Source organism: Cololabis saira, chromosome 17 (genome assembly GCF_033807715.1).
Source record: "Cololabis saira isolate AMF1-May2022 chromosome 17, fColSai1.1, whole genome shotgun sequence".
In the NCBI taxonomy this organism is placed as follows: Eukaryota; Metazoa; Chordata; class Actinopteri; order Beloniformes; family Belonidae; genus Cololabis; species Cololabis saira.
Genome location: NC_084603.1, coordinates 24219176 through 24243779, shown reverse-complemented (window position 1 = coordinate 24243779; position 24604 = coordinate 24219176). Strand labels below are relative to the sequence as shown.

The 24604-nt window shown below is 39.1% G+C and overlaps 1 protein-coding gene across 1 annotated transcript in view; it reads right to left on the bottom strand.

Moving 5' to 3' along the window:
• Window positions 1–2023: 2023 nt before the first annotated feature.
• The window catches only part of pgbd5 (piggyBac transposable element derived 5), a 27062-nt gene continuing 4481 nt past the window's right edge, over window positions 2024–24604 (bottom strand). Inside the window, exons 2-7 of the mRNA XM_061745367.1 lie at window positions 21278–21708; window positions 17287–17421; window positions 12973–13153; window positions 10154–10351; window positions 8912–9017; window positions 2024–7050 (exon numbers count right to left, since the gene is read on the bottom strand). Of these exons, the coding sequence (XP_061601351.1) occupies window positions 6855–7050; window positions 8912–9017; window positions 10154–10351; window positions 12973–13153; window positions 17287–17421; window positions 21278–21708 (1247 nt within the window). The 3' untranslated portion in view covers window positions 2024–6854. The remainder of the gene's footprint in view (window positions 7051–8911; window positions 9018–10153; window positions 10352–12972; window positions 13154–17286; window positions 17422–21277; window positions 21709–24604) is intronic.

Sequence of the window (24604 nt, the reverse complement as noted above, 5' to 3'; positions counted from 1 at the left end):
TAAGTAGTGCTAAAAAAGAAGTCGTTAGAATCAGATACTAATAACATTCCTTCTACCATCAGTAGTCAGCTTGTACTTGAGACTTAAGATGGCAGCAATCAGACAGAAATGCCTGTACAGTTGCTTTTACACACTTTCTTTTCACTTAAAAATTCAAAATTGTTGTGTTTAATCTGTAGGGACCCTAGCCGCACTATTTCCGAAGTGGAATGACATTTTTGAGTCTTGTCAGACTCAAAAACTGCAACTCATCCAGAACTCTGCTGCTCCAGAGACCAACAAAGTGGACCACATCAGTCCAGCTCTGCCTGTCCGTCAGAGGACAGACTTTAAAGTTCTGATGCTGGTCTATAAATCTCTGAAGGGTTTAGGACCCAAATACATCAGCGACTTCCTGACCCAGTATGAACTTTTCAAACCTCTCAGATCATCTGGATCCAGTTTTTTATCAGTTTCCAGAATCAGAACCAGACATGGAGAAGCTGCATTCAGCTTCTATGTTCCACATGTCTGGAACAAACTCCCAGAAAGCCTCAGATCAGCTGAAACACTCAATGTATTTAAATCAAGGTTGAAGACTCACCTGTTCTCAGCTGTATTTGAGTAAAACTCCAAATCTGCACCGTTACTTTTAAACTTGTTTAGAAACTTGATCATATTTTAACTACTGATTTTATCAGATTTTTATCTATCGTTCTTTTTTGTTTAAATTTTAAATCATGCTTTTTATTTATGTGTTGATGTCTTTGTAAAACACTTTGAATCATGTTATTGTTAAATTGTGTTATACAAATAAACTTGCCTTGCCTAAACTATTTTGACAGTTCAATTGCCCCAAACGCCAACATCGCTATTTTGCTGCTAACATACAGTATATTCCAGTCTCTCTCAAAACTGCTCAGAGTTTACATTCCTTACTATCTAATAAGAAATCCAGGGCTGATTTCACTTCTTAACGGTTAAGTAAAACAAAATCAAAACACACGTTTTTGGCAGTTTTTGGCAGAAGGAATAGGAGCTGGGTATCTGCATGAACACTGGAGGGAACCAAACACAGCAGATTAGAGGCAGTTCTTTGTCACATAGTCTACAAGCGAGCTGAGATAAAACATGAGGACCTATCACATCTCATCACATCATATTACAACATATTAAAAATAACAGGTTGGTTCTCAGTGTTAACTTACAGGTTAGGTTACTTCATTTCTTTTGATGAAATGTCAGCACATTCAGAAGCTTGGAAAACTCTTGATTGGCTTTTTGGCACAATGTAGTAGAGGAGCAGCCCGTCAGGCTGAACAACATAAATTCCAGCACATAACAATGGGGGAGTCATACTTGCTCTTTTTTCTCTTCAAATATTTCAGAATAATACATAAATGTGTTTGTAAAGTAAAACTGTTTTAAAAAAATGTTAAGGAGGCATGGTTATAGATGTTTTCTATGCTAAAGTCAGAGCCCAATAAGACATATTCAGATAAGCGCACTTTGACACTCAACTTTCTTCCATATAGTGTGCTAGGACTCTACTCTTATTTGTTTAATAAGTTCTTACAGGAACATAACAGATGGTAAGGAGATTAAACTTTTCTTAGGCACCAAAACGATGTGAATTTTGTGTAAGAAAAGAAGTATCTGTGCTTAATGTTAGCACTGGCCGAAACCAATTTATAACACTAAATTACCATTTAAAGCTTCTGACAAGACTCAAAAATGTCATATCACTTAGGTGATAGTGTGGTGTGTCCCCACAGAAAAAAACAGATGTAAATTTAACTCAAGTGTATAGAAAGTGCTTAAAAATCTATTTTCCGGTTACTGCCCCTTTGTTACAAGTTAACTGCTGAGTGAGGCAATCTTTTATTCCTAAAAAAATGAATAAAATACAACCTTTATGCTTGAATCCTGAAATAGCAGACATTTGACTGTAATCCAGCAGTTTCTCTGTAATTTCCTATCATTTCTTGCTCATGAAAAAGCATCTCCAGCTCACCAATGGGACACAAACACACAAGGGTCAGAATTTAATGACAACACATTTACACAGCAGCCTCGTACAAGTCATCACCAAACAGTTACTTGAGCCAGTATTTCACCATATTTTAACACTACATGCACATATACACAAATGCTTCTGGTCCCCCTTGTGAAGCTGGGTCACACTTTGGCCCACAGTCAATCCACATGAAATGATAAACCTTTCCACCTTTCGAAGTTTGACACTTTATCTGGTAAAACTTGATGACATTTTCAGTATTGCATTCTTTACTTATTATTTATGAGTGCCAAATGACAATAAAATATCTAATTCTATGCTCCTGCATACATTGGTACAACAGCACCTGATTGAAGAGATGACTTCAGATTGATATTTCCATTCATGAATACAATCAACAGGAGATCTTTATGAAGCCCTGAGGTAATAGATGTTCAGATTTTAACACGTCAAGAGCTAATAGTTGATGGAACAACTGTAGCACTCATCCTGACAAACATTTGTCAAGCACTGCACAGAGACGGCACACCACAGAGCACACCACACGCACACACCACCTTTTACACAACTGCATTTCAATCATCACAGAACAACTGAATCAGTGAATCAGTCTAATTCATGGCATCCGTTTCTGGCAGCCAGATAACTGTACTAAACACAGATATTTGTCTTGCATCTTGCTTTGTCCCATTTACAATAAAGAAAAAAATAGCATTAGTTGACAGTAAAGAGTAGCTCTGCTACTTGTCAAAGGAGACAAAACTTTGTTGGGGGGGGTCAGCTGAACAAGTTTCTACATACCAATAAAAGCAAAATGAAGCATATCATAGGGAGTTTGGTTTCTCAAGTCACTCACTATACAAGTAAGTCTATCCAGGCCTCTTAATGTCTTTGAAACATTAAAAAACCTTACAGGAATGGATGCAGTATTGATTTCCAGAGAAATAGTACTTAAACGGAGTCAGTACATCAGTGGAAAGAGGAAATATGGCAGCATAAAGCATTTTCATTAAAAACGTTTTCATGGAAGTGAAGATTTATTTCTCTAGTATATTATTCAGAACATGCAGGGCAGGTATTTTTCACCTTTATTGTTGTAATCAGTCTAAACTATTCTAGTCACCTACATTAAGTAAACTCCAGGACATGGACCGTTCTGAAATATGGCGATGGATGGAACAAATGAGCAGAAAAGGCACTGTTGAACCATCTGACTCGTACCGATGGACAGGATCGACAGAACTGCATAACTGCACCAGGTTTCAATCACATCATGCTGGAGCTCAGCCTGAGAGTTTAAATAACTTGTTTTTATTTAGTTATTTATCTATTCACAATGTCTGCAACATAACATTGCCCTTTAATAAACATAATAACAGTATCACGATGGAGCATCCTCTCTGCTAGACAATGATGAATTTGATGCCACACAAAGCCAAGCCTCTCGGTGGAAAAACTTCAAAAACTGACCCTTTTTTCCCCTCCCTGTGTTGCTTAGCAACCCTAGCTTTGCAGAGTTCCTCAGTGAATATTAGTGATATAAGCACAACAGAAAAACCTCAGCAGTTGCCACACGTCTTTGCTCTGCGCCATTTTTTGGGTGTCACATAGCTGCATTTATTAAAGTGGATCATTTCTGCATTTCTATGACGCTCCTGACAGTCACACATGCTTCAGCAGTCCTAGATTTTACTTTGCAGTTGTATTGACACTCCTTCAGCATCCCTGCTGCTTTACTGAGATTGCATCCATGCCCTTTCCTCTGACCGCAACATGTCTCGTTGGCAATAATGATTGCATGAAGGCTTCCTGTGGTGGAGAAATCTGTTCCTCTGACTTTAAAATTATGGACTCTTGCTTGTATGAATGTTATATGATAGTGTAAAATTGTAGAAAGGAATCGAACATCCTGGATACTGTACGTTTTTAATGCTGTATGTCAGTTTGGTGGAAAGGAAAGGTCTTTCTAGGTGATTTCCTTCAATTTGGAAACTTGCCATTTGATAATATTTTAAACTGAAATGTGCAAAGGCAACAAGAATACAGAAAAATGTTATATTTTCAGACATTCAGCAGTATAACTTTTCCAAACATACTATAGAGTGTGTCAGGATTTTGTAATATCAGATGGGCAGCATTATACAAGCATTAAAGAATAAACTTAAGTTGATGAAGAGTAAAGCTTTGTCTCTTTCTTTTTTTTCTAAACAAGATCCAGAATGACATCAGATAAAAATCAGATATCTGAATTTTGAATCTCCCTTAATATTTTCTATGCGACCACTGGAATTTTGTTTGTGGTTGCAATTATTGTACCAGAAACAATTAAAATGTTGCAAAAAAAAAAAAAGCTAGCAAAGTGAAAGCAAACCTGAAATGGTTCACACTTTAACTCAACAGTCTTTTTCTTTCCACTTTTTAGGTGAAAATTGAAAATATTCATTAAATTATAAAAAACAATTAGAAATTAGAAAAAACATGATTTATGTTTCAAAGCCGTTTTCTTTACTCCTTTGTAAAAACGTGTGACGGCCCTCACACTCCTATGCTAGTCCTGTTGACAGTGCTCTGCAGCCAACATAAAAAAAAACTGCCATGACAACTGTGAAATACGTCAATATCAAATACTGTATTAAAATCACGAGATGACGAACATGTGACATGACACAAATGCCTCCTATGATAGACGGTGTTAGTTTAAAGTGAACATGAGAGACACGACAACATTCAGTGGTTCACACAGAGGATTAACAACAGCAACATGAATGCTTTGGATTAGTGAAAAAGATTTAAAAAAGAAAACAAAACATTGCGATCTTGAGTTTCAGTTACAGAGTGAATATACACACTTATTCTCTGCAATTTGTAAACAAAATACACATGAACATGCTCACGCTCTACATCTACACTGGAAATTCTGTTTTGGTTAGAATAATTCATTTTAAACATCAATGACGTACTTTCATGTTTACCCCCCCATCTCATTTATCGTATATGCTGTGTGTATATGTATATATATATATATATATATATATACATATATATATATATATATACACACAGATCTATAGGAACAGTGCCATATTATTTTATTTCTGACCAAAACTAAAAGGATTATCTAATAAACATGTCGCTAAATTTACAGATCTCAAAGTGCAAGACTGTGATGGAGGAAAAAGTGCACAAGTCCTCCTGCTGCATCGCTCAACAGATCCAGTTGCATTATTGTCACATGTATTCACACGGCCATGCTGATGGAGAGAGCACACACCAGAACTTCAAAATCCTCACCACATAAGTCCATTGTGAAAAATCATTTGGCGACTGGGCGTCATGTTGAGTAAAGCAAACAAGCCCTTCTCCAGGCCACGAACACCAGAGTGGCACAGTGACGGGTCAGAGCAAGAGAAGGTGGCTTTTGTGAAGATGCTGACACACAGGTATTATTACTTGAGAAATAAGGTGCAGTTTTATTCAAATACGTTTTTTTTTCACATCAGTGTAAGTCTCAAATCCTGTGATTTTCATCATGATTTACCACCTGCGGTTCTTTTTCTGCTCCTTAGACCTTCAGAAGAGTCTCGTCACACATTACCATCCAAAACCCATAGTCATGACTGTACTTGTTGCCAAGCAACACTGCAGCTTTTGTGCATATCCAGCTCTTTAAAGCTCAAGACCAGTTATCTGTCATTAAACAGGAGGGGTTTGGAGAGCTTTTACTGCCAATAAGTAATGCAGTTTACAGTTACGGTTTGTGAGTAGAGAGACAGTAGCAAAAACCTATTTTCTCACCTCAGGGAACATCCGAGGGTTGTCATTGTACACGAGCACGGGATTTTCCTTGACAGCTGATAGAAAATAATTTATTATCAATGCTTTGTGATGGGTAAACTTTAAGCAAAATAATAATAAACGAAATTAATAGTTCACACTCATCAAAATCTGCTTCAACTGAGCAGTTGGGTTTTTCATGAGTTTAAAAAAAATAATTAACTGTTGCCTTAATTGCTACCTTTTTACTTTCATTGGCTGTATTAGAGTTAAACCCTTCCAACACTGGCGACACGTTGGTGTGTGCTGCTTTATGTGATCTGACAGTCTTCCTCTGGCAAACACCGATTGCGGCTAAGCGACACATTTGGGTCACGAGTTGCCACACATTTTACATCCTTGAGCTCAATGTCACACACACAGAAAACGGGAACTCCACTTACTAAACACATACATACACAGATTTCAAGGCTCACCTGGAGCACACTATCATTTTCACACTGAACGAGAGAACATCACATCCACATTCTTGATGCATGCAGTGTCCTGTTTGATAAGCTTTTCTTACGGAGTCAAGGGTGTTTTTGAAGCGTATAAATGCTCAATGAAGCCTTTTACCCTGGACAGGAGATTCACCCAGGCTCATTTTCTAGCATTTCACTCTTTGATACAAGTTTAAAGTTGCAGCTGACATCATTTAGAGGTGATATATTTCCTTGCTTCACCATTTCGTCCTTCAACTCTGCTTTGTGAATCATCTCCGGCTGAAAAATCCTTTGTTTCCTGTTTTCTGATTGGTTAACAGATACAGCCGAGGCAGGTGAACTGTCCCATGGCTTGTGAATATTGTGTAATATGTAATAGTGTGTGAGTGAATATTTACAGGGCATCAGGAGCAAGAACAAAAAAAAAAAACTTGAGGGAGAGACTAGGGCTTGGCACTGCTTCAGTATTATCACACAGACACAGACCGAGGAGTCTTCATGAGTGAGTGTAAATGAAAGCATGGAGATCGTGTTTGAGTGGTTTTGCTGCACTTCTGTCTTCTCCAACCTCCTCCTCTTCTTCCTCCTCCTCCTCCTCCTCACTGTGTGGGGGAGCAGTCGTCGACGTCCAGCAGCTCTCGGACCAGTCTCTCTCCGAACTGCGCTCGGCTGTAGCGTTTGACCGTGTAGGCATCGGACATCTTGTACAGGATGTACGCGTTGTTGATGGCGATGCTGATGCTCAACCAGAACACCTGCTGCCACGTCTTGTTGGGCTTATGGAAGATGAAGTACCTGTGGGTGACAAATGGTTGCTCAGTCCACAGCTTATATACAAAGACTTTCATCACAAGCAAAAATGTTCATGTTTGATACAACATACATGTGGCTTTTAGACCATGCAACAACAGAAATATTATATAAGTTTATACTACCGGTAGTATTGTACTAGTTTTTGTTTGATGGGTGAATTAAATGATTGAGAACTATTTTGATATGGTATAGTGGATAAAGGCATAGTTTCAGTTCTACTTAGAATGGCAAAGTAAAGAAACTGCACCCAACAATCTTGTTAGAATAATTTCTCTACACTCAGAGCCATGATGCAGTTTGGATATAAGTCGACACGACGGCTGATTCTTGTCTTCTGCATCGGCTTGTTGACAGGCATTTACACGACAGAAATCCAAGTTTGCATGGGAAAAGGTGTACAGCCCTTGAATTGAAAATATTTTATTCAATAGCTGAACATAAGTAATTTAATGATTTAATGTCCTAATTTATATAAAAAAAGGTGTTGATAATTTTGTAAATTAGGCAACTTTGAAGCACAGAAATCACACCATTTGATGACGGGTTGAATTACCTGTTTATACATTGTTGTTGAACCTGTGGCGTAATTTCCTCTGAAAAAGGCATACGTGTGAGATGGTATGTGCGGTATAAAACGAAGAAGTGCTGAAGTGCTGTAAAAGTAACTTCAAGTCACTGAGAAGCTGTTGTATGAACTCCTGGAATGCTGGAAGGTAAAGACGGCCATGTATGGAGGATATAAGATGTTTTGATGTATGGGCAAAGAGCATAGAACTGCTCTTTAAAAAAACTAAACAAAATAAAACAACGCCAATAAGAATTCAGACTCCGATACAGTCAGAACTTGTTTTAAAGGTGGATTGTAAGATTATTAAGAAAGGGGCATAAATAGATGTGCCCATAACTAAAAATACACCCATAAAGTTGGATTTAAAAGATGAAGCTCAGCTTAAATAAGGGTGTTGAACTCAGAACATAAAGCCATCACAGTCAGCCTGGTCCATCACGTGGTCTACGGACCGGCCCAGAAAATCCACATCAAACCTTTTTATGTGTATTCATCCAAATCTTAGACACAGGTGACAGAAAAAGAAAAAACAACAACATGTTTGTCACAGTTGGTGCTGAATTTCATTCTGGATGGAGTTTTATAATCCTTTCCTCCGTTTTGACTGATGTCTATTGTCAGGGCATATTTTTCATGAACCAGCTAGGTTGCTATGGTCTGCTAGATCTCCATTTAAACAGCACACTGGTGTGCATGTTTAGACTTGGGCAGATATATGTTTGCAAAAAATCCTTAATTATAACAATTACAACAGTTTTACAAAAGCAGATGTAAATAATAAAATAGCTTTGCATCATGTCTTTTTTTTTTTAATTCACAAAATCAAACATCTAAATGAACATCTTACTACTGTTGCGATTCCATATTTTTCTTGTCAGGTGTTTTAACTCAACTTCTGCACACGAGTCAGGAAATCTCAACAGCAGTTTGGACCCTGTAATTCAGTAAAGATGTAGTTCTACCGCTGAGCGGACATACGTGGGCTGTTTTGAAGAGAGGTTTTCACTGTTTGTCAATAAACTTTTTCTTCCTTCAGAAACAATAAGCATTGGGGCTCCTGTTTGTGCTGTTATTAGATCTTGAAGATAAAAGTGTGAGTCAGTCTAAGCATGCAACAGCAGAAACTACAAACTGGTTATAAGGGATTTGTAAGAGAGTGAGTTATGTTATGTGTAAATAAAGGCTTATTCAGGCTTCCCTGAACCCTGACACTGCACCATATCTGTGTGGTCTTGGATCAAACACAGATTAATCAGTGCAGCGCCGTCCACATACTTGCTGTACTTGTCGTCGTATTTGCAGATGTAGCTGAGGTGTGCCGCGAAAGCTTCCACGGCCAGGGGGCATGGGATCTCCCCGCTTTTCCTCTTAATGATCAAACCTGCCATAAAATCACAAAAAAGACCACAAACTGGAAGTGAGAGACATGAGATCCCACTGAAGCAGCTCCTCATCAGGGGACTTGGTGGTGACCAGGGTGAGAGACGGATGACCCACAGAGAGCATGAGACAGGCTTGCCATTTGAGCTTTGTCACTAATTAAAAGAGAACATTTTTAATCTCCTGCAGACGCATTTCAGTTTGTAAATGCTGGAACTGCACTCTAATGTGGACAAACAAAACTGAAAGCTTTTAGTGATGAAGATGTAGCTGCACACATTTGCTTCCTGACTTTGCTCTTCTTTCATTTTAAAATGAAACCACCCCAGTGCTGACGCAGCACAAAGGTGCTAGAAAATGGCATTTTTTATTGAAATCTCAAGGGAAAAATACACAAATCAGTGCTATTCTGTGAAGAGTAAAATCTGTACATGCCTAGAGTGATGTTGTAGAGTGCAATTATATCACAGAAACAGATCAGATTCGATCAGATCAGATCAGTTATCACCTGACTTCATTTTCTATCCAGGAACTACTTCACTCTTATTTTTCTGCTTTGCTACTAAGAACATTAGATGTTTAAGAAAATATGCTGAAACTGCTCCACCAATAATTTCATGTTTTACATCCTGACTATAAAATGTTCCTTTTTAATTCATTTTTTTTAGTTTGAAGCTGAAAATGGATAATTCCTCATTTGCTACTGAATGCAGCATGAACAGTGTGATGCTGAAAAAACAAGTCAACATTCACCCACACACGAACACAGAGGGCAAACAAAATCAATAATGGATAATAACAGTTTAAACATCCTTGGGCCGTCGCTTCCACACTCCTCGTACACACAGAGCCGACCCACGCTGCACACCTCAACACCCGGTTCATCAAGAGTGGATTATGCTGAATGACGAGGAGCGTATCATGATCCTGCCTTCTCTGAAAATGGATTATCATGGATAAGAAGCTCTCGCTGATTCTCCTTGGCAGGAATGCTCAACGATCTGCCAATTTATCTTGACTGTTTCTGTCATTAAAAAAGTCTATACTAAGGTGACAAGTTGAACATTTTAAAATAAAGGCCGTTATAGTTTTGTCAGTCACAGAGGTGAAAGCTGGGGAGGTTACCCTCTGTCCTACCTTGTTTCGTAGGAGAATAAGCGTTGGTGAGAAACCTGAAGTGTCCCTTGTTGTACCAGCTGATCAGCGACATGCTGCCTTTCATCATGACGCGCGACAGGCCACGCTGCGCTGGCGTGGAGCCGCACACCAGCATGCTTTGTGGTAATCCTGTACAGTCGCTCTTCCTGGTGCTCAGCAAACCACAACAATAAATATCTGGAAAGGGACACAATGAGTACCAATGAGTTGGTTTTCTTTACTTAAACTTCAAATAAAACACCAAAAATTATTGTAGAGACGGCCAAGAATTTGGCATCTGTTTGATAGCTGAGTGTTATTTCTAGGATAAAATGGCAAAGTATGGTTGCAATGCCCCAAAACTTTTCAAAAAATAAATCAAATCATATTTCATGAAATACTTTCTACTTTTACTTTACTTTTACACTTTAGATTGAACAAAAATATATTCATACATTTTGTAAAATTGCAATTGCCATTTTATGAATTCTACAAAATAGCTAAACAAAATATTCAAATCAAGTGAAAGAGAAAATAATGAGCCTATCACAGTAAAGACTGTGCTTTTCAACCAAATTGCCACTGGTCCAGACAAACAAAACAATCCTTATTGGTGACACAGATGAGCAGAAACAAAACAATCATGATGTGTCAGTGCTCTCAGTTTGGAAATTGATTTCTATCTCTGCAGCACATGCGTGTTCATGTAAATGCTGCAGAATAATGCAGGGTAATTAACTCTGCAAATTAATCCTGCGCGATAAGACTGAATGAAGATTGTGGGACAATGCCTTTACAAACGTTTGGTTTTTACGCATCGTCTTTCCTTTAGCTAATTGGAATGACAAAGCGTTGATTATATCTTGGGTTTTTATTTTTTTGTGTTTTTCCTCCAGTTAAGTTTCTGCTATTGTTTGCTGATAAAGCATTTGAAAAAGTAAAGTTTAAAAACTTTAAGATTTAAGGCAAATGTTAGTTTTTAATGTTTACAGCTTGCTTGGTTTTTGGCCATTAGTTGCCGTACTCTCGACCTCCACAGCAACCTTCCCTCTCTCTCGGGCTGCTTTCAAGTGCAGGAGGGGTGACAGGTGTGAAGGCCAACAGCTGCTCAGCATCCCTGTTAATTATGCTCAAACCAGACCTCTTTTTCAATCCCTTACTTCTGATAATTGTGAAAGGCTTGACTCATACCACCTGGATCTGCTAATTTCTCTTAACCTTTCTCCCCTCCGTCCGTCTTGTGGTTGTGCCCCAGCATCCGTACCAGTCACCTGCCTCGGCTCGTGTTCCTCTACTTTCTGCTTCACTCCATTCACAAACTCTTCCCACCTCACTGGTAGCTTCCCATTACTATTTGTGAATAAAACTCCCAGTCCAGCCTGTATGCTTTTCACTTGAGCTCTCAGATTTGCAACAACATCAGTCATATCAGACAAAAATGCAAAATTGAGAATTCAAATCTTATTCACCTTAGCAATCGTGCTCGTGCTATAATAACCAAATATGCCTCTGCAATAGTAAGCATAGAGATTTAGCTGAAGAGCTGAATTTGAAAATTAGGCTGGACTACTAATTTCTAGCTATTCATTTATAGGAAATCCTTCAAGTCTACTTTTCTTTCAGCTATGACAAGACTAGACATGTGACATGGAAACTTTCAGGATTTAGTTTTCAAAACACCAAATGATAAACTGCTGAGGTGTGACGTTTGGTCATGTAGCACTCTTAAAAACAAGAAGATTTGGAATGAGAAAAAAGGTTCGTTTAACAACAAAACATGACTTTAGGACTAAAAAGTTAGAAAAATGTACTCTGGTGGTAAAATCAATGTGAGTCTACGATGTGAAAAGTTCCTCCAGGCAGTAAAGACTAAAAGGGGGAAAATCTAACTGCACATTGTCATGCTGTGTCGTATCATCTGATGTTGAAATTGAAAAGAATCCAATCTTTTCTTTGATGTTTAGTTTGGAGAAGAAAAACATCATAAAAAAAGGAAATTCAAACTAAAAAATGGAGGAAGGCTCAGGAAGCTGGCAGCTCCTGAAAAAAATCTCAAGGGTTGCTACTGGTGGTGTGTGTGACTGTGTGAGTGTGCGTATGTGCCTGTCTGCGTATTCATATACATTTCCAGCTGGTGATTGTGAATTAATTACTTATTAATTTATTAATTAACTGAATTAATTAGTTAAAGTGTGACTATGCCATTACAAAATTAAAGCTATTTAGCCAAAACTTCAGTCGTTATGGTGCCACCTTGTGGAAGAACAGGACTACTCCAGTAAATAAGAACTTTTTTTTTTTTTTTGATCTTATCAGCTGCTTCAAAATCCACAATTGTATGATTTTCCGCAGAAACCTGTTTCATGTTACAAGTAGTCTCTGGGGCCCAATTATTTCACTTTTTATTCATCTTAAACTGAAAGGACCTTTAGCTGCTGCGAAGAGTAGCCATATAGACGGGTCTAACGTTACATATGACGTTAGAATGTATATGCGAGCCCTCCCAGAACTCACAGGGGTGAGGGGAAAAAACAACTGATAATTCTTGATTGAATGGGTGATATTAGTGTTGGATTTATGCTGATCGGACAACAACACTCAGAGGTAGCTCAAACTGTCAAATCAGTTACTACTGTGACAGTGAGTTTGCATGAATGCTTTATGAACACACTGCCTCTGGTGAAGGAGGAGATAATAATCTTATGATCCTTAGCAGAAACTGTGCTACTGGGTAAGGGAGGGCAGCCAATCTTATCAGGCCATTAAGACAAAGACAGATCAGTGATTACGCCATCTGCTGCGACAACTCGTTGGTCTACCTTGCTTGCTGAATTCAGAGAAGAGGCTGAGGCTCGTTATAGACGGCCCTGTGAAGATGATGGTATTCTTGCCAGAAATGCTCTGACAAAGCTGCTTGGCCACCAGGCTGTGGAGCTGCGGTTTGTTCTTCAAAGCGGCCAGGCCGTCGGTGCCCTGTCCGTCCTTCAGGTGGACGTAGATCTGCAGAGCAAATGGAACCAGACGAGACATTTTTATAAAAGAGATACAGAATTAGTCAAACTTTTTTTAGTACCAATTTCAAGTACCATTGATGTTGGGCTTGATAACAGTCTACATCAACTTAAAAGCCTGTAGTCTCAAACTCTGACAAGCTTTTCCAATGACATCTTACAATACAAAGCCTCTTTCAACTGAGCTTAGTGAGCATTTGTTTTTAATTCATATAGAAATGTTACTTCTTTGGAATCTCTGTGTGGGGTACTGACTTAAACATACATACCTTTATCGCTTCTCAGTGTGCTGGCTGACATGCACAGAGGAGGCACAACAGCAATACTTGTTTTAAAAATCAACCAAACCAATTTTTTAGTCTAAATCTAATCCACTCTCATTATATCACTGCAGAGAATGGAGACTGATTTCATCATCAAAGAGGGCTCGATGTTGCAGTTGCAGTTGAACGTCTTAAGGAGGCTGAGAAAATCAGAAATACCCCCCGAACTCCACAGTAATTTCTACAGGTGAACATTGGAGATTAAACTCTGCGAGCAGCATCACTGTGTGGTGCGGTAACAGTACAGGAGAGCGAGACTCTGCAGCTCGTGATTAAATCTGCACAATTCATCTGAGGAGCAGCTTTCCCATTACTTGAGGACATTTACAGGACCCGACTCACAAAGAGCAAGGAACATCATTAAGGACAGTATATTACATTGAAATAATTACATTTTACCCTGGTGCTGCACGAAACCTTATTCTGAATAGGCACACTGTACTCCACAAAATCTACAGTGTGCTCACCCCCGCTTGAGAATAAATGAACCAATAAATATAAAAGAAAATTCACATCTTCCTGGAGATCACAGAAAGCTTTTATGACCACCTCCAGGAAGCAATATCTATCTGTTCACAAGGTTCAAGCAGATACCCACAATTCCCACACACTCTGGTCAAACTGTCTGGATCAAAGATGACCTGCTTAAATTAAAAAGGTTTCAGTGATTGACTTCCAAAGGAAGCCAATGCAAAGTATGCATAAACAAAAATGTACAAAGAACTTGCATCCCTTTATACTTTCTGCTGAGCTGAATATCAACCCAATTAGCATAAAACTGATTTAAACCCATAGACGAACTTTGTAAATCTATGGCAGACACTTTGTTGGCAGGATTTGCCTCAGCCCAATCAAAATATGGGCAATTTTAGACTAGCTCACCGTAAGCTACGATACTAACGTCTGATAGATTCCATGCTCTTTTCAGATCCACATTTCACTACTAAAATGGCATTTGAAATGAGGACTGACAGAGTTGAAATGAAGCCAATCCAGAGCAGGCTGCTGCAGTCTCTTAGTACAATTAAAAGCACAAATCGTTTGATCATTAAAATAAGACTGACTGCACACCATTAGCTCTTTATTCATAGCTCATTCCCAGAGAATGCTAGGATACAGCTGTGACACAAAAACTCCAACTCTAATTATGCTTACGTTTGTGGTTTATACAATTTCAGCTCATGGGATAATAGAAAAATGGATGTGAAATTTTGCCATCAAGACCATAACTATTTCTCTTTTTTTTTTCTTTGTACCAGGCAGTAAATGTATGTATAAATAATACAGGTTTCCTGCTGCAAATGAATACTGACTTCCTTTTTTGGAGCCTGCCCCTAGTGGCAATTAAAGGAAGTATACATTTTTCAACTTCCTTATTTACGTCAGACTAGCGAGCCGGATTAAAACCCTCGGTTAAAACATTAGACTGAGTCACTGATGCATTTGTGGGAGCGTGTGTATCCATACGTTTGTGTATCCCTGTGTGATGCACTCACTAATGGAACATCATTGATTTGCTCCACTAACTTTTATTTCTTTGATTTTTCCCCCCCCCTGTCTCTTGTCAAAATTAATTTCGACGGAGAAGATTTCAATGAAGACAGATGCTGGCATACAGCGGACTAGGAAAGACAGAGTTACTGCCAGACGGGTGCAGCCACGGTGAATGTTTATCAGTTAAACAGGTGGAATAATGGAGGGTAGTTTTTCAATGACAATCAGTGATGCTTTTCGCATATCAAGTCTTTGCTATACGCAGAATATGCAGATTATTGCCAGTACACCAAATAAATCTATTTATTCTTTAAAAAAAGAAGTGGACAAATTAGCATTCTGTTCAGCGTGTGCTCCTCTCTCGACTAATGCAGTTCTGGCGTGGATCCAGGCGAAGAAGAAAACATTTCCCCTACAAGTATATGGAGTTACACGCTTGACTTCTCTGCAGTATAAATGCTTAATTTATGTCTTGCATTCTTGTATTCTATAAATATCTCTAGCAGACTCATTAAGTTTGTACTTTGCCAGGTCATTCTGAAATCAAAATCTAGCTTCTACAGTTTTCTCTCCGTCAGTAACAGGTGCTACAGCCTGTTAGTTTTATCCTTGTCCTCCTGGTGAGTCAGTGCATCCTTCTTTTTTCCTTATGCCTGGTTCCCTTTTCATCTTTCCTTCTCTGTGTGTTTCCGCCTCCTGTGCTTTTGTCTGGTTAGTCCTTTTTCTTGGTCTTCGTGGAAGATTTGGAGGGACATGTTTTTTTGATGCCTCCTGTAAGATAGTCCTAATTTTTTTTAATAAAGAAAATCTATAATTTTGCCACCTTATAACGTTTTTATGAATATATGAAGAAACCATATGAAGCACACCCCCTTCACGATATTCCCTGATGGTAGTGGTCTCTTTCAGCTGGATTCTCCACGATACTTATAACTTCATGTTGTACGTTTCAGCTCTAAATCCAGTTGAGCATCTGCGAGAGGTACTGACAAAAAGCCATGAAGGTCCCATCTCGCGACTTAAAGGACTTAAAGGATCTGCTGACATCTTAGCATCTGACACCAGAGGAGACCTTTGCAGGTCTGTTGGAGTTCACGCTTCAACAGGTCAGAGCGGTTTTGGCCTCATGAGAGAACCTTTACAATAACAGGCAGGCGGTTTTTCCTTTGTGGCACATACTGTATATGTGAGCCTGTTCTTTATCGTGAAAGTCACTTAAAGTCTACATTAACTATGATAAAAATGATTATGAAGCTACACTTCCCACCGTATTTCATTCAAGATACAGTGTTGGTTTCAAACAAGGAAAAAAAGTATCCCTTTGCCACATCAAACTACAACTATTGTTATCCAATACAATTCTTCTGTTAACAGTGATCTGACTGAGTAACTACAACACTGTGGAACATGGTTGCTGAATTTTTTATTTTTTTATTTGAACCTCAATAACTTTTCACCTCAGTTTTTTTGAGCAGATGGTTCAGAGACCATTCTGCAGGTTTGTTCCCTCTGAGATAAATGCATTATGCCTCATCAAGTATGCCAATGACAAATACCTGCATGTGTGATGGAAAACCTGCACATAATTCATACTGGGTTTAAAGACAAATGTCTTAGACTAGTGGAGAAATGTTACGTTGCATGTGGCATATGTACTGAGAAGTCCATATTTTTTCCTATTCTGTGTGAAGACGCCTGTGCTGATCAGAGTAGGACAGGCCTGTCAATCCTCCTGCAGTGCAGAGCCTTAGCTAATCACCAGGTTACATAAGCAACAGGCGTAGGAGTTGAAGGTTGCATCAAGGGCAAGGTTGTTAGTCAGCGGAGCAGCTCTCCCTGCCTGGGATGTGACAACACAGATATAATCCTGACACAGGATATACTCTACTCCCAAACAGCATCAAAGGAAATGACTTGACTCAGTATTTTTGCCCAGAAAGATTTTCTTTTCCATATACAGATATGTTTGATCAAATTCTAAAATTGAACCTGGCAATTTTCCACATTTAAAGCCCTGAAAGTGATTTTTTCCCACCAGGATTCACAAGTAATTGGCTGAATGTAAAATGAAGTAGCATCCAGAACCTGTGTGAGATTTGACAGCAGCAGTAGATCAAAGTCTCCATTTTCCTCAAAGACTTTTTGTTTTTGACTCCAGGCAGAATAGAAACTTTTCCATATTTGATGAAACATATAAGATTTTTCTCATGAAGATAAAGAATCAAAGCTTTTCCATTCCTGATAGATTTGCAGTTTATATTTGCTGCAGACTGCAGCTTCCCCCTTTTTCATGCTGTGTCTCTACCTGGCAAATGAATCCAGTGGAGGTGCACTGTCGAACCCAGAGGCTGAACTTCCTCTTCTTCCTCTTCCTCAGCTCTCTTTCCGTGCAGGTGGTGATAAACACGGGATCCTCATCTATCAGAGGCTCGTGAAGAACCTGCAAATACACAGACAATGACGCTGTAGATGTGAGTATTTATTAGAAGATTTCAGTGTAAACAAGACACAAGTATGAAAACAAAGCTCAACAAGGCTTTCTGTGTGAGGGATACACCTGGTCTCAGCAGTGGTGCACCTCTTGTATCTCACAATGTTTTATTCTAATTATTTCATTCCCCCTGCAGAATCTCTGTTTGTGCGTGCATCCTTGACCCCAAAACCACAGCCAAATCCAATCAGAAGAAGACACTACCTCATGCTTTCTACAGGACTATTCTAAATTCAGCTCAAAACAGATCTGAAAATAAAGACACAACTCTAATGATGTCAAAAATCAAGAAAAAGAATGCTTACTACCTGATGCAGGAATTACAATATGCCCTGAGCCAAAACTGACAAGCAATGTGTAAAGTAATTAAATATTAATGAGAAATTACAAAGAACCATAAGAGGCATAGTTTACATTTTTATGAGTCTCAATGTTTAAAACAAGACCCACAGCACAGAAAATGCTCCTATTTGCTCCAGTTTTCATGATCAAGATTTAATTATATTTTAAAAAGAAAAAATATTTTTGTTGTTCTCCGTGTAATAATGTGGCCGTGTTCACATTATTTTTTCTCTCTTGCTACAGTATGAGCTGAGACCCCTCTACCATCAAACCAACAAACAGCAAGAAAAGTATTATTTAGTTACAAATATCAAAGAAAGATGAACTCTGACATATCTTTCTTATATGTGTATTAGATTTTACAGCTGCTCACTGTTTTTCTATGGATCAAATCCATAAAGGACAAAAAAAAAGAAGGGCATTTCAGTCTCAGACGAGTCTTTAAAGGATCTAAAGAGTCAGACTGTATATTAGTCATTAATCTCTTTCATACGCTGTCATGGATGTCTCTTTTCTGTTAGAGACATGTTCTCAAGTAAGAAAAGTATGAAGTGGATATTATGTCCAGTGAACCGATGTCCAAGTCTGATGAAAAGTGTATGAAGCAGCAAACCTGGCATGCAAAGATGCATCAGCTGGTGTCTAGAATCAGACAATTTTTTCTTCTTCGGTTTTTATTCTTATCTTTTACAGGCAATAAACAGCTCATGATTTTGAAATCACTGGGAAATATGTTGTGGAAAAAAAGCACTATTTATAACCTCACAGGGGAGCAACAACCAAAATGTTAGGGATAACAAATTTAATCAACTCCTCAAACCACATCACTCTACTGAAGGCGTTCAATGTTATGAAGGTGACAATAAACTAAGAGGCTAAAAGTAAAGGTAGAAGAGCAAACAACCTGCAGCCTCTGCTATTCGTTTTTTTATTGATTAAGGTAATATATGCAGTTGACTTCTGTTCTAAGAAAGAAAATTGGAATCAGCCAAGATCAGCATATGCAGGTTAAGACCTTCAGGAAAACTGTAACAAGCTTACACCTTCACACACCTGCTATCTCCTAGTAAGCACATTGTTTCATGTGCTATTCTTCTGGCTCCTTCACTGTTGGAAAAATCTGGAGGCAGTTTTATGAGTTTTTGTAATGAATTATTTTAGTATTGATTTCTTGTTAATTGTCTTATGTTCCTTTGTTGTTTTATTTATTTGTGTACAGCCCCTTGTTTCAGCTGTGGTTGTTATAAAGTGCTTTATAAATAAAGTTGAGATGAGTTGAGTTGAGAATTCCCAACTAATAATTCAGTACACTTGAAATCAAGAATGAGATGCTGTTTTCATCCAATTATCGGATTGATGAGAGTGGATATTTGGCTGCATGTCAGGGACAGAAACTACAACACTGCATTTCAGATAGAAGAAAAATGCAGAAATGTCATTCAGCGCTTGTATCGAGAGCCTTTTAACCTTTTCCTTTGTGTGCGGGTATAACTGGCTGTCTGCGAAAGACAGCCAGTCTTAACATGGTTAAGATCTGCTCCAAATCACTGGAGTCTGGCAAATATATCCATAATCTCTTTAGAGTAAGGGTGGTGTAAAAAGCTGAAAGAATAATATGTCGACCTGACCACATACTTTGCAAGGCAATGCCCTCAGGTCAGCAGTATTACTTGACAGCCCATTAAACAAAAGATATGCAAATTCCTTTTTCCCTTATTTTTTATTTTATGGATGGGAGAGAGTGCAGAAAATGAATCGGCCTGTGGGATTAATAAGGTATCATGAAACATAGAATATTACAGAAATAATTTCAGAAATAAAAAAGCGAATCAGATCACATGTGAACACATTTTGGACTATTTAAGTTTAAAAAGTAAAATTTTGTCTGGTTTTTTAATCCTAAATGTGCCTTCGTGAAATATTATCATTTCTATAATTTGTTTTAATATACTTCCTGACTTTTAATGGATAAAATAAATCACTGATTAACCTACTACTACAAAAAAAGAAAGGAAATCCTTCTTTATTGTTGAGTTTGACATTAGATGAGTAGACTACCGTTCCAGGAAGTAACAGTTTCAGTCAGTGCCACTCTCACTCGCTGGGCCCACTCTGCTCCTGGCACAGAGCAGCAAGAGCAAAAACAAACTGGCACGGATACGCATAAACCCCATCACTGCTAATCCTCCCAGCCCTACACACACACGCACACGCACACGCACACGCACGCGCACGCACACGCGCACGCACGCACGCACGCACGCACACGCACGCACACGCGCGCACACGCGCGCACACACGCGCACACACACACACCTCTCACCATTTCAATTCAGTTACTTTTAGATGCAATTTAAGAGCTTTAGCATGAAATCACATTTCACTCAACCACAAATGACTTGGTAATGAAATAAAGTCAACAATGCTGACATAAAAACCATCTCCAGTGTAAAATCGTAAAGCTAAATTGGAGGTGGGAGTGGTAAGAGGGGGGGCATTGCTGTTAAGAGTCTGTACTCCCGAATGAATTCACAGCACTGACATCATCTTTCACAAAGAGGATGATGACTGCTCAAACAAAAAGCACATTAATCATTTCATTTCCAGTATTTTGTTTTGTTTTGTTTTCCCAGAGCTTAATGGGGTAACACCGGCTGCTGCAAGATATTAGTTATCCCAGGGCACCTCCTCCCAAACGGACTGAATATGAAGCTGCTTTCTTGTCTCTTTTGTTTTTATCATGTGAAAATGTGTTGCTGAATTCCAATTCTTTTTAAAGGAATACAGTTTAGTCATAAGTATACACTCTCATATTGGCCGTACAGTGTACATCAAAAGTGAAGGTTTGGGAAAAAGTCCAGGCTCCCCAAAATAGAGATGCAAGGCTGAGCTCCACTGTCCCACTTATTTCAAAGTGGGTCCAAAACAGGCAGTGGCAACGGAAAACATATTCTGAAGAGGACGACTGTTCTCCTACATGACTTTCAGGTTCACACCCCTTCAAACAACCTTCGCCTTATCATTTAACAGAGCCATCAGAGGGTTCCTTGCCCATTACATTAAAAGTACATTCACCTGCCAATTGAAGAGTTTAGAAGACGAAGGTTTAGCCAATCCTTGATCTCTACTATTATATGCAAGCACCTTTAAATGACCTCTAAATATTGTTGAAAGCTTGCCACATTTCTCTGTATACTGCTTAGTCAATGAAACCTAATAAACAGTCTGCTTGATGGCAGCTGTGTTGTAAAATGTTGAGCTTCCTGGAAGCAAGAGGGCTTCTAATGGAATAGATGTAATCTTCTGATACTAATGCTCATGAGGCTGCAGCTAACACACTAGCTTTGCAACATAAGAGAATTGTGAAAATAATATATGAGTGTATAAAAAAGTCCTGAATTTAGTTTTCTAAGAATATCAGATGATGTCTTAAGAAAATGCAGGTCTGTAGTCTAGAACGCACCTGTGTCTGTGAGGGTCTGAAGGTGTAGCTGAACGACTGCTGCAGCGAGTCCAGGAAGGGCTGGATCTTGTAAAGGCCCTGGTTGCTTCCCTGCGACGGCCGGAAAGCCACAATGTGGAAGTATTTGAGGATCTTCTCAAACCGTGATTGGCTCATCTTCAAGGCGATGCTCCGATTGCTGAAGAAGCCCAAGCTCCAGATGCTGAGCACTGACTCGCAGCGATGCACACTGGTGGAGGTGACGAAGCCCAGGAACGCCTTCATCTCCTGGGCTGTGACAGGACGCCAACCTTCATCGGAGCCGAAGCGCTCCTGAAACTTCTTGGCATACATGTTTGTCTGGGTGACCATGTTCTGGATGCAGTTGTCGGGAACAAACAGCTGGAAGAAGTCCAAGGCTGTGGCTGTGGCTGGCAACTTCTGAGCAGGGCCTGTAACAGAATAATAAAACATTTTTTAAAAGCAAATTATTATGGTAAAGAAAACAGGATTGAGTGACAAACAAGACTCCCACGTGGATTTATTCATAGGCACAATTGTCACTTAATTCCAGTTTTCAAACTGTGGCACCGAGCCTTCAGTTTGACAGACTTCCCTGAAGAAAAGATGTCTATGCTGACACTTAGAGAATGAATAAAATTAGATATTATTGAGCTGTCACTGCCAAGGACGAGTGGGATGCATCCAAACTGATTTTTTCCTGACTTAAGCTACTCTTTAAACTCAAAGATAAGCAGGAACAGTATGGCAACATCCACTTGGTTTTTTCCTGAAAAATTCATGACAGTTTTTTGGTCTGAATGTCAAAAGCCCAGGGCAGCAGCCGGAAAGTTGACACATTATGACAGCCACCACACTGCGGAGCTTCTCAGTGTGGTTATTTATCTGATTGCAAAAGGTGTCAGTGTCTTGTTGCTTTCTGTGTTTTTGCAGAGAATAACTCAAAAGCATGCTTGGCTGCAACAAACTGAGGGAAAGTTCGTGACTGGAAGATATCTGACGTGTCCAAATAAAGCTTCAGCTGATAAATGCAGTTGATGTATACATTTACGGACAAAAAAAGCAGACAAACCTGCCCTGCTGCTCAAGCAATTCCCAAACAGGTGCACTTTAACACCATGCCAGCGTACATTTGCCATTTCTTACATCCACATTAGAAGTAAATAAATCCTCATGTGGGCCCATATTTGAAACACCTGAACAAGTGTCAAGAGAGTGGGAGTAGAAGCAGCTTGCTTGCTTAAGCTAATGGATGAGCAGCTGAAATAGATGCTATTTGTGTGTTTAAACACCTCACACAAATGGCTTGAGGGTTTTAACAGTTTATTAGCTCGAAGTAGTGAACAAAGAAGGCATCCGGATTCTATACTTTACCCTGTTCAGCATAGCAGGGAAGTTATTCCAGCTTCATCTGGCGAATAACATCCTGGATAGGTGGGTCTGAATATCAATCCATCCATTTTCTATACCTGTTTTATCATTTTCCGGGTCATGGGGGTCTGCTGGAGTCTATTCCAGCTAATCAAAGGCGAGGGGCAGGGGTTCACCCTGGACACGTCACCAGTCTATCGCAGACGTCGGAATATCTTAAGTTAAAATGACAAGAGTTCCTTACTAAAGGATCAAAATCTAAATGTTGAGGCAGCCTGTAGCAGAAACCCTGTTCATTCTGTGTCTGTAACATCTGGAGATTTTTCTTTTCAGCTCTTATCTCTTAAAATGCTAAATTTTTAAACACTTTTTAAAATTCTGTTCAGCTACTTCTGGCACTTTTTACGGTAAATTTGTTTATGAAGTCACCGTGATGACAGGAGCTGAATTAATTTCCCAAAGACATTTCTCAAATAAGCTGCAGAGGAGATGTTGCGAATGTTGTTGAGAAAAGCAAAGACGATGAAGTTCAAAGCAGTGCATATCTTTTCTTTTTTCTTTTGTTTAACCTTCAGTTTCAATTTCATTTGAAGACAGCCTGGATTACACTGAAAATCTGTGTCTGGTCATTATATTTGCATAAACCCCATACAGGACAGGAGTACTTCATGTGCCGTTGCTCAGAAGATGGGGAAATGGGAAGTTGACATCAAAAACTCAAACTCATAAGGAAAGATAGCTGTAAGATGAGGTCAGCTCTTCTGGGACATTTGATGGGTAAAGGTGTGATGGAGCCATCCAGCACAAACTGGGTACATAATTAATGAACAGAAGGGATGTGGCCGTTCTCTCATGAGCTTCGCTCTGTGCTCTGCAAAGCTCGTGGGAGACACATTAATATCGACAGACTTTAATTATTCGATTAGTGCATCTAAAACCAGTTCCAAGAAATCAAATGCTATGAAAAGAGTATAAATGGGTTATTTCAGTGTTTTGTAATAACGGTGTAGACTGATGATGAACACCTCCACTGTTGCACTCATGTTATACACAATAAAATATTGTCTGTATAAAATAGATATACAGTACTTCCACACAGTGCCTCCTCGGAGCACAAAAGGATTCAGGACACGATCCAAAATTACACCGTGGAACGCTCTGTGCTTTGTTTACAGCAAATCGATGATGGAAGAAGAGGCTACCTATCCATCCATCATGATGACTACTTTCCCACTGAAATAAAAGCAAATGCCTTATTCATGTATCAATCTGTCACTGGTTGTTTTTTATATTTATAAAAACTATGGACAACTCAGACTCACACACACAGCTCCTCCAGGTAATGTGCAGAACATTTCAAGGCATGTGTGAAAACAGACACAGTTTAAATAAAGTATATTGACAACTTCAATAGACTGTCGAATTCATCTGAGAGGTATGTGGGGTGACACTGACAAAGCTATAAAAAAAAAAAAGTCCTGGTTCCCTGATCCAGCATGGCGGGGGTCTTCCCGCACTAGATGGGTTGTGAGAAAGTCGCATCTACCTACGAGTTAATGGGTCTCTGTTTGTAATCTTTTATGCAGTGAAAAGTGGGTGTTTGCTCCAGTAAATTAGAGATGTCCCCCAAGCTTGTTGAATGCATGTGAGGAAATCTGGATACTGAGTAGAGCAGCTTCAAGCTCAATTGAACAGCACAATCTCATTACATCTGAACAGTGAAGAGAAAGGTTTTAATGCTCTCGATATATTCTTGCGCTGGTTCTGACTGGCTTGTTGCCGCTAAAAATGATGGACTTCTGCTTCGGTCTCTTAAGGATGAGAAAAGATAAAACTATATCTAAGACTTTACACTTGATGGTACACTACTGAAGTGTGGAGGCGGACAAGCTGTGGAAATAAGACGGTGGAGTACGAGGACACCCACACGGGTGATGCTGGAGGACAAGACGGATA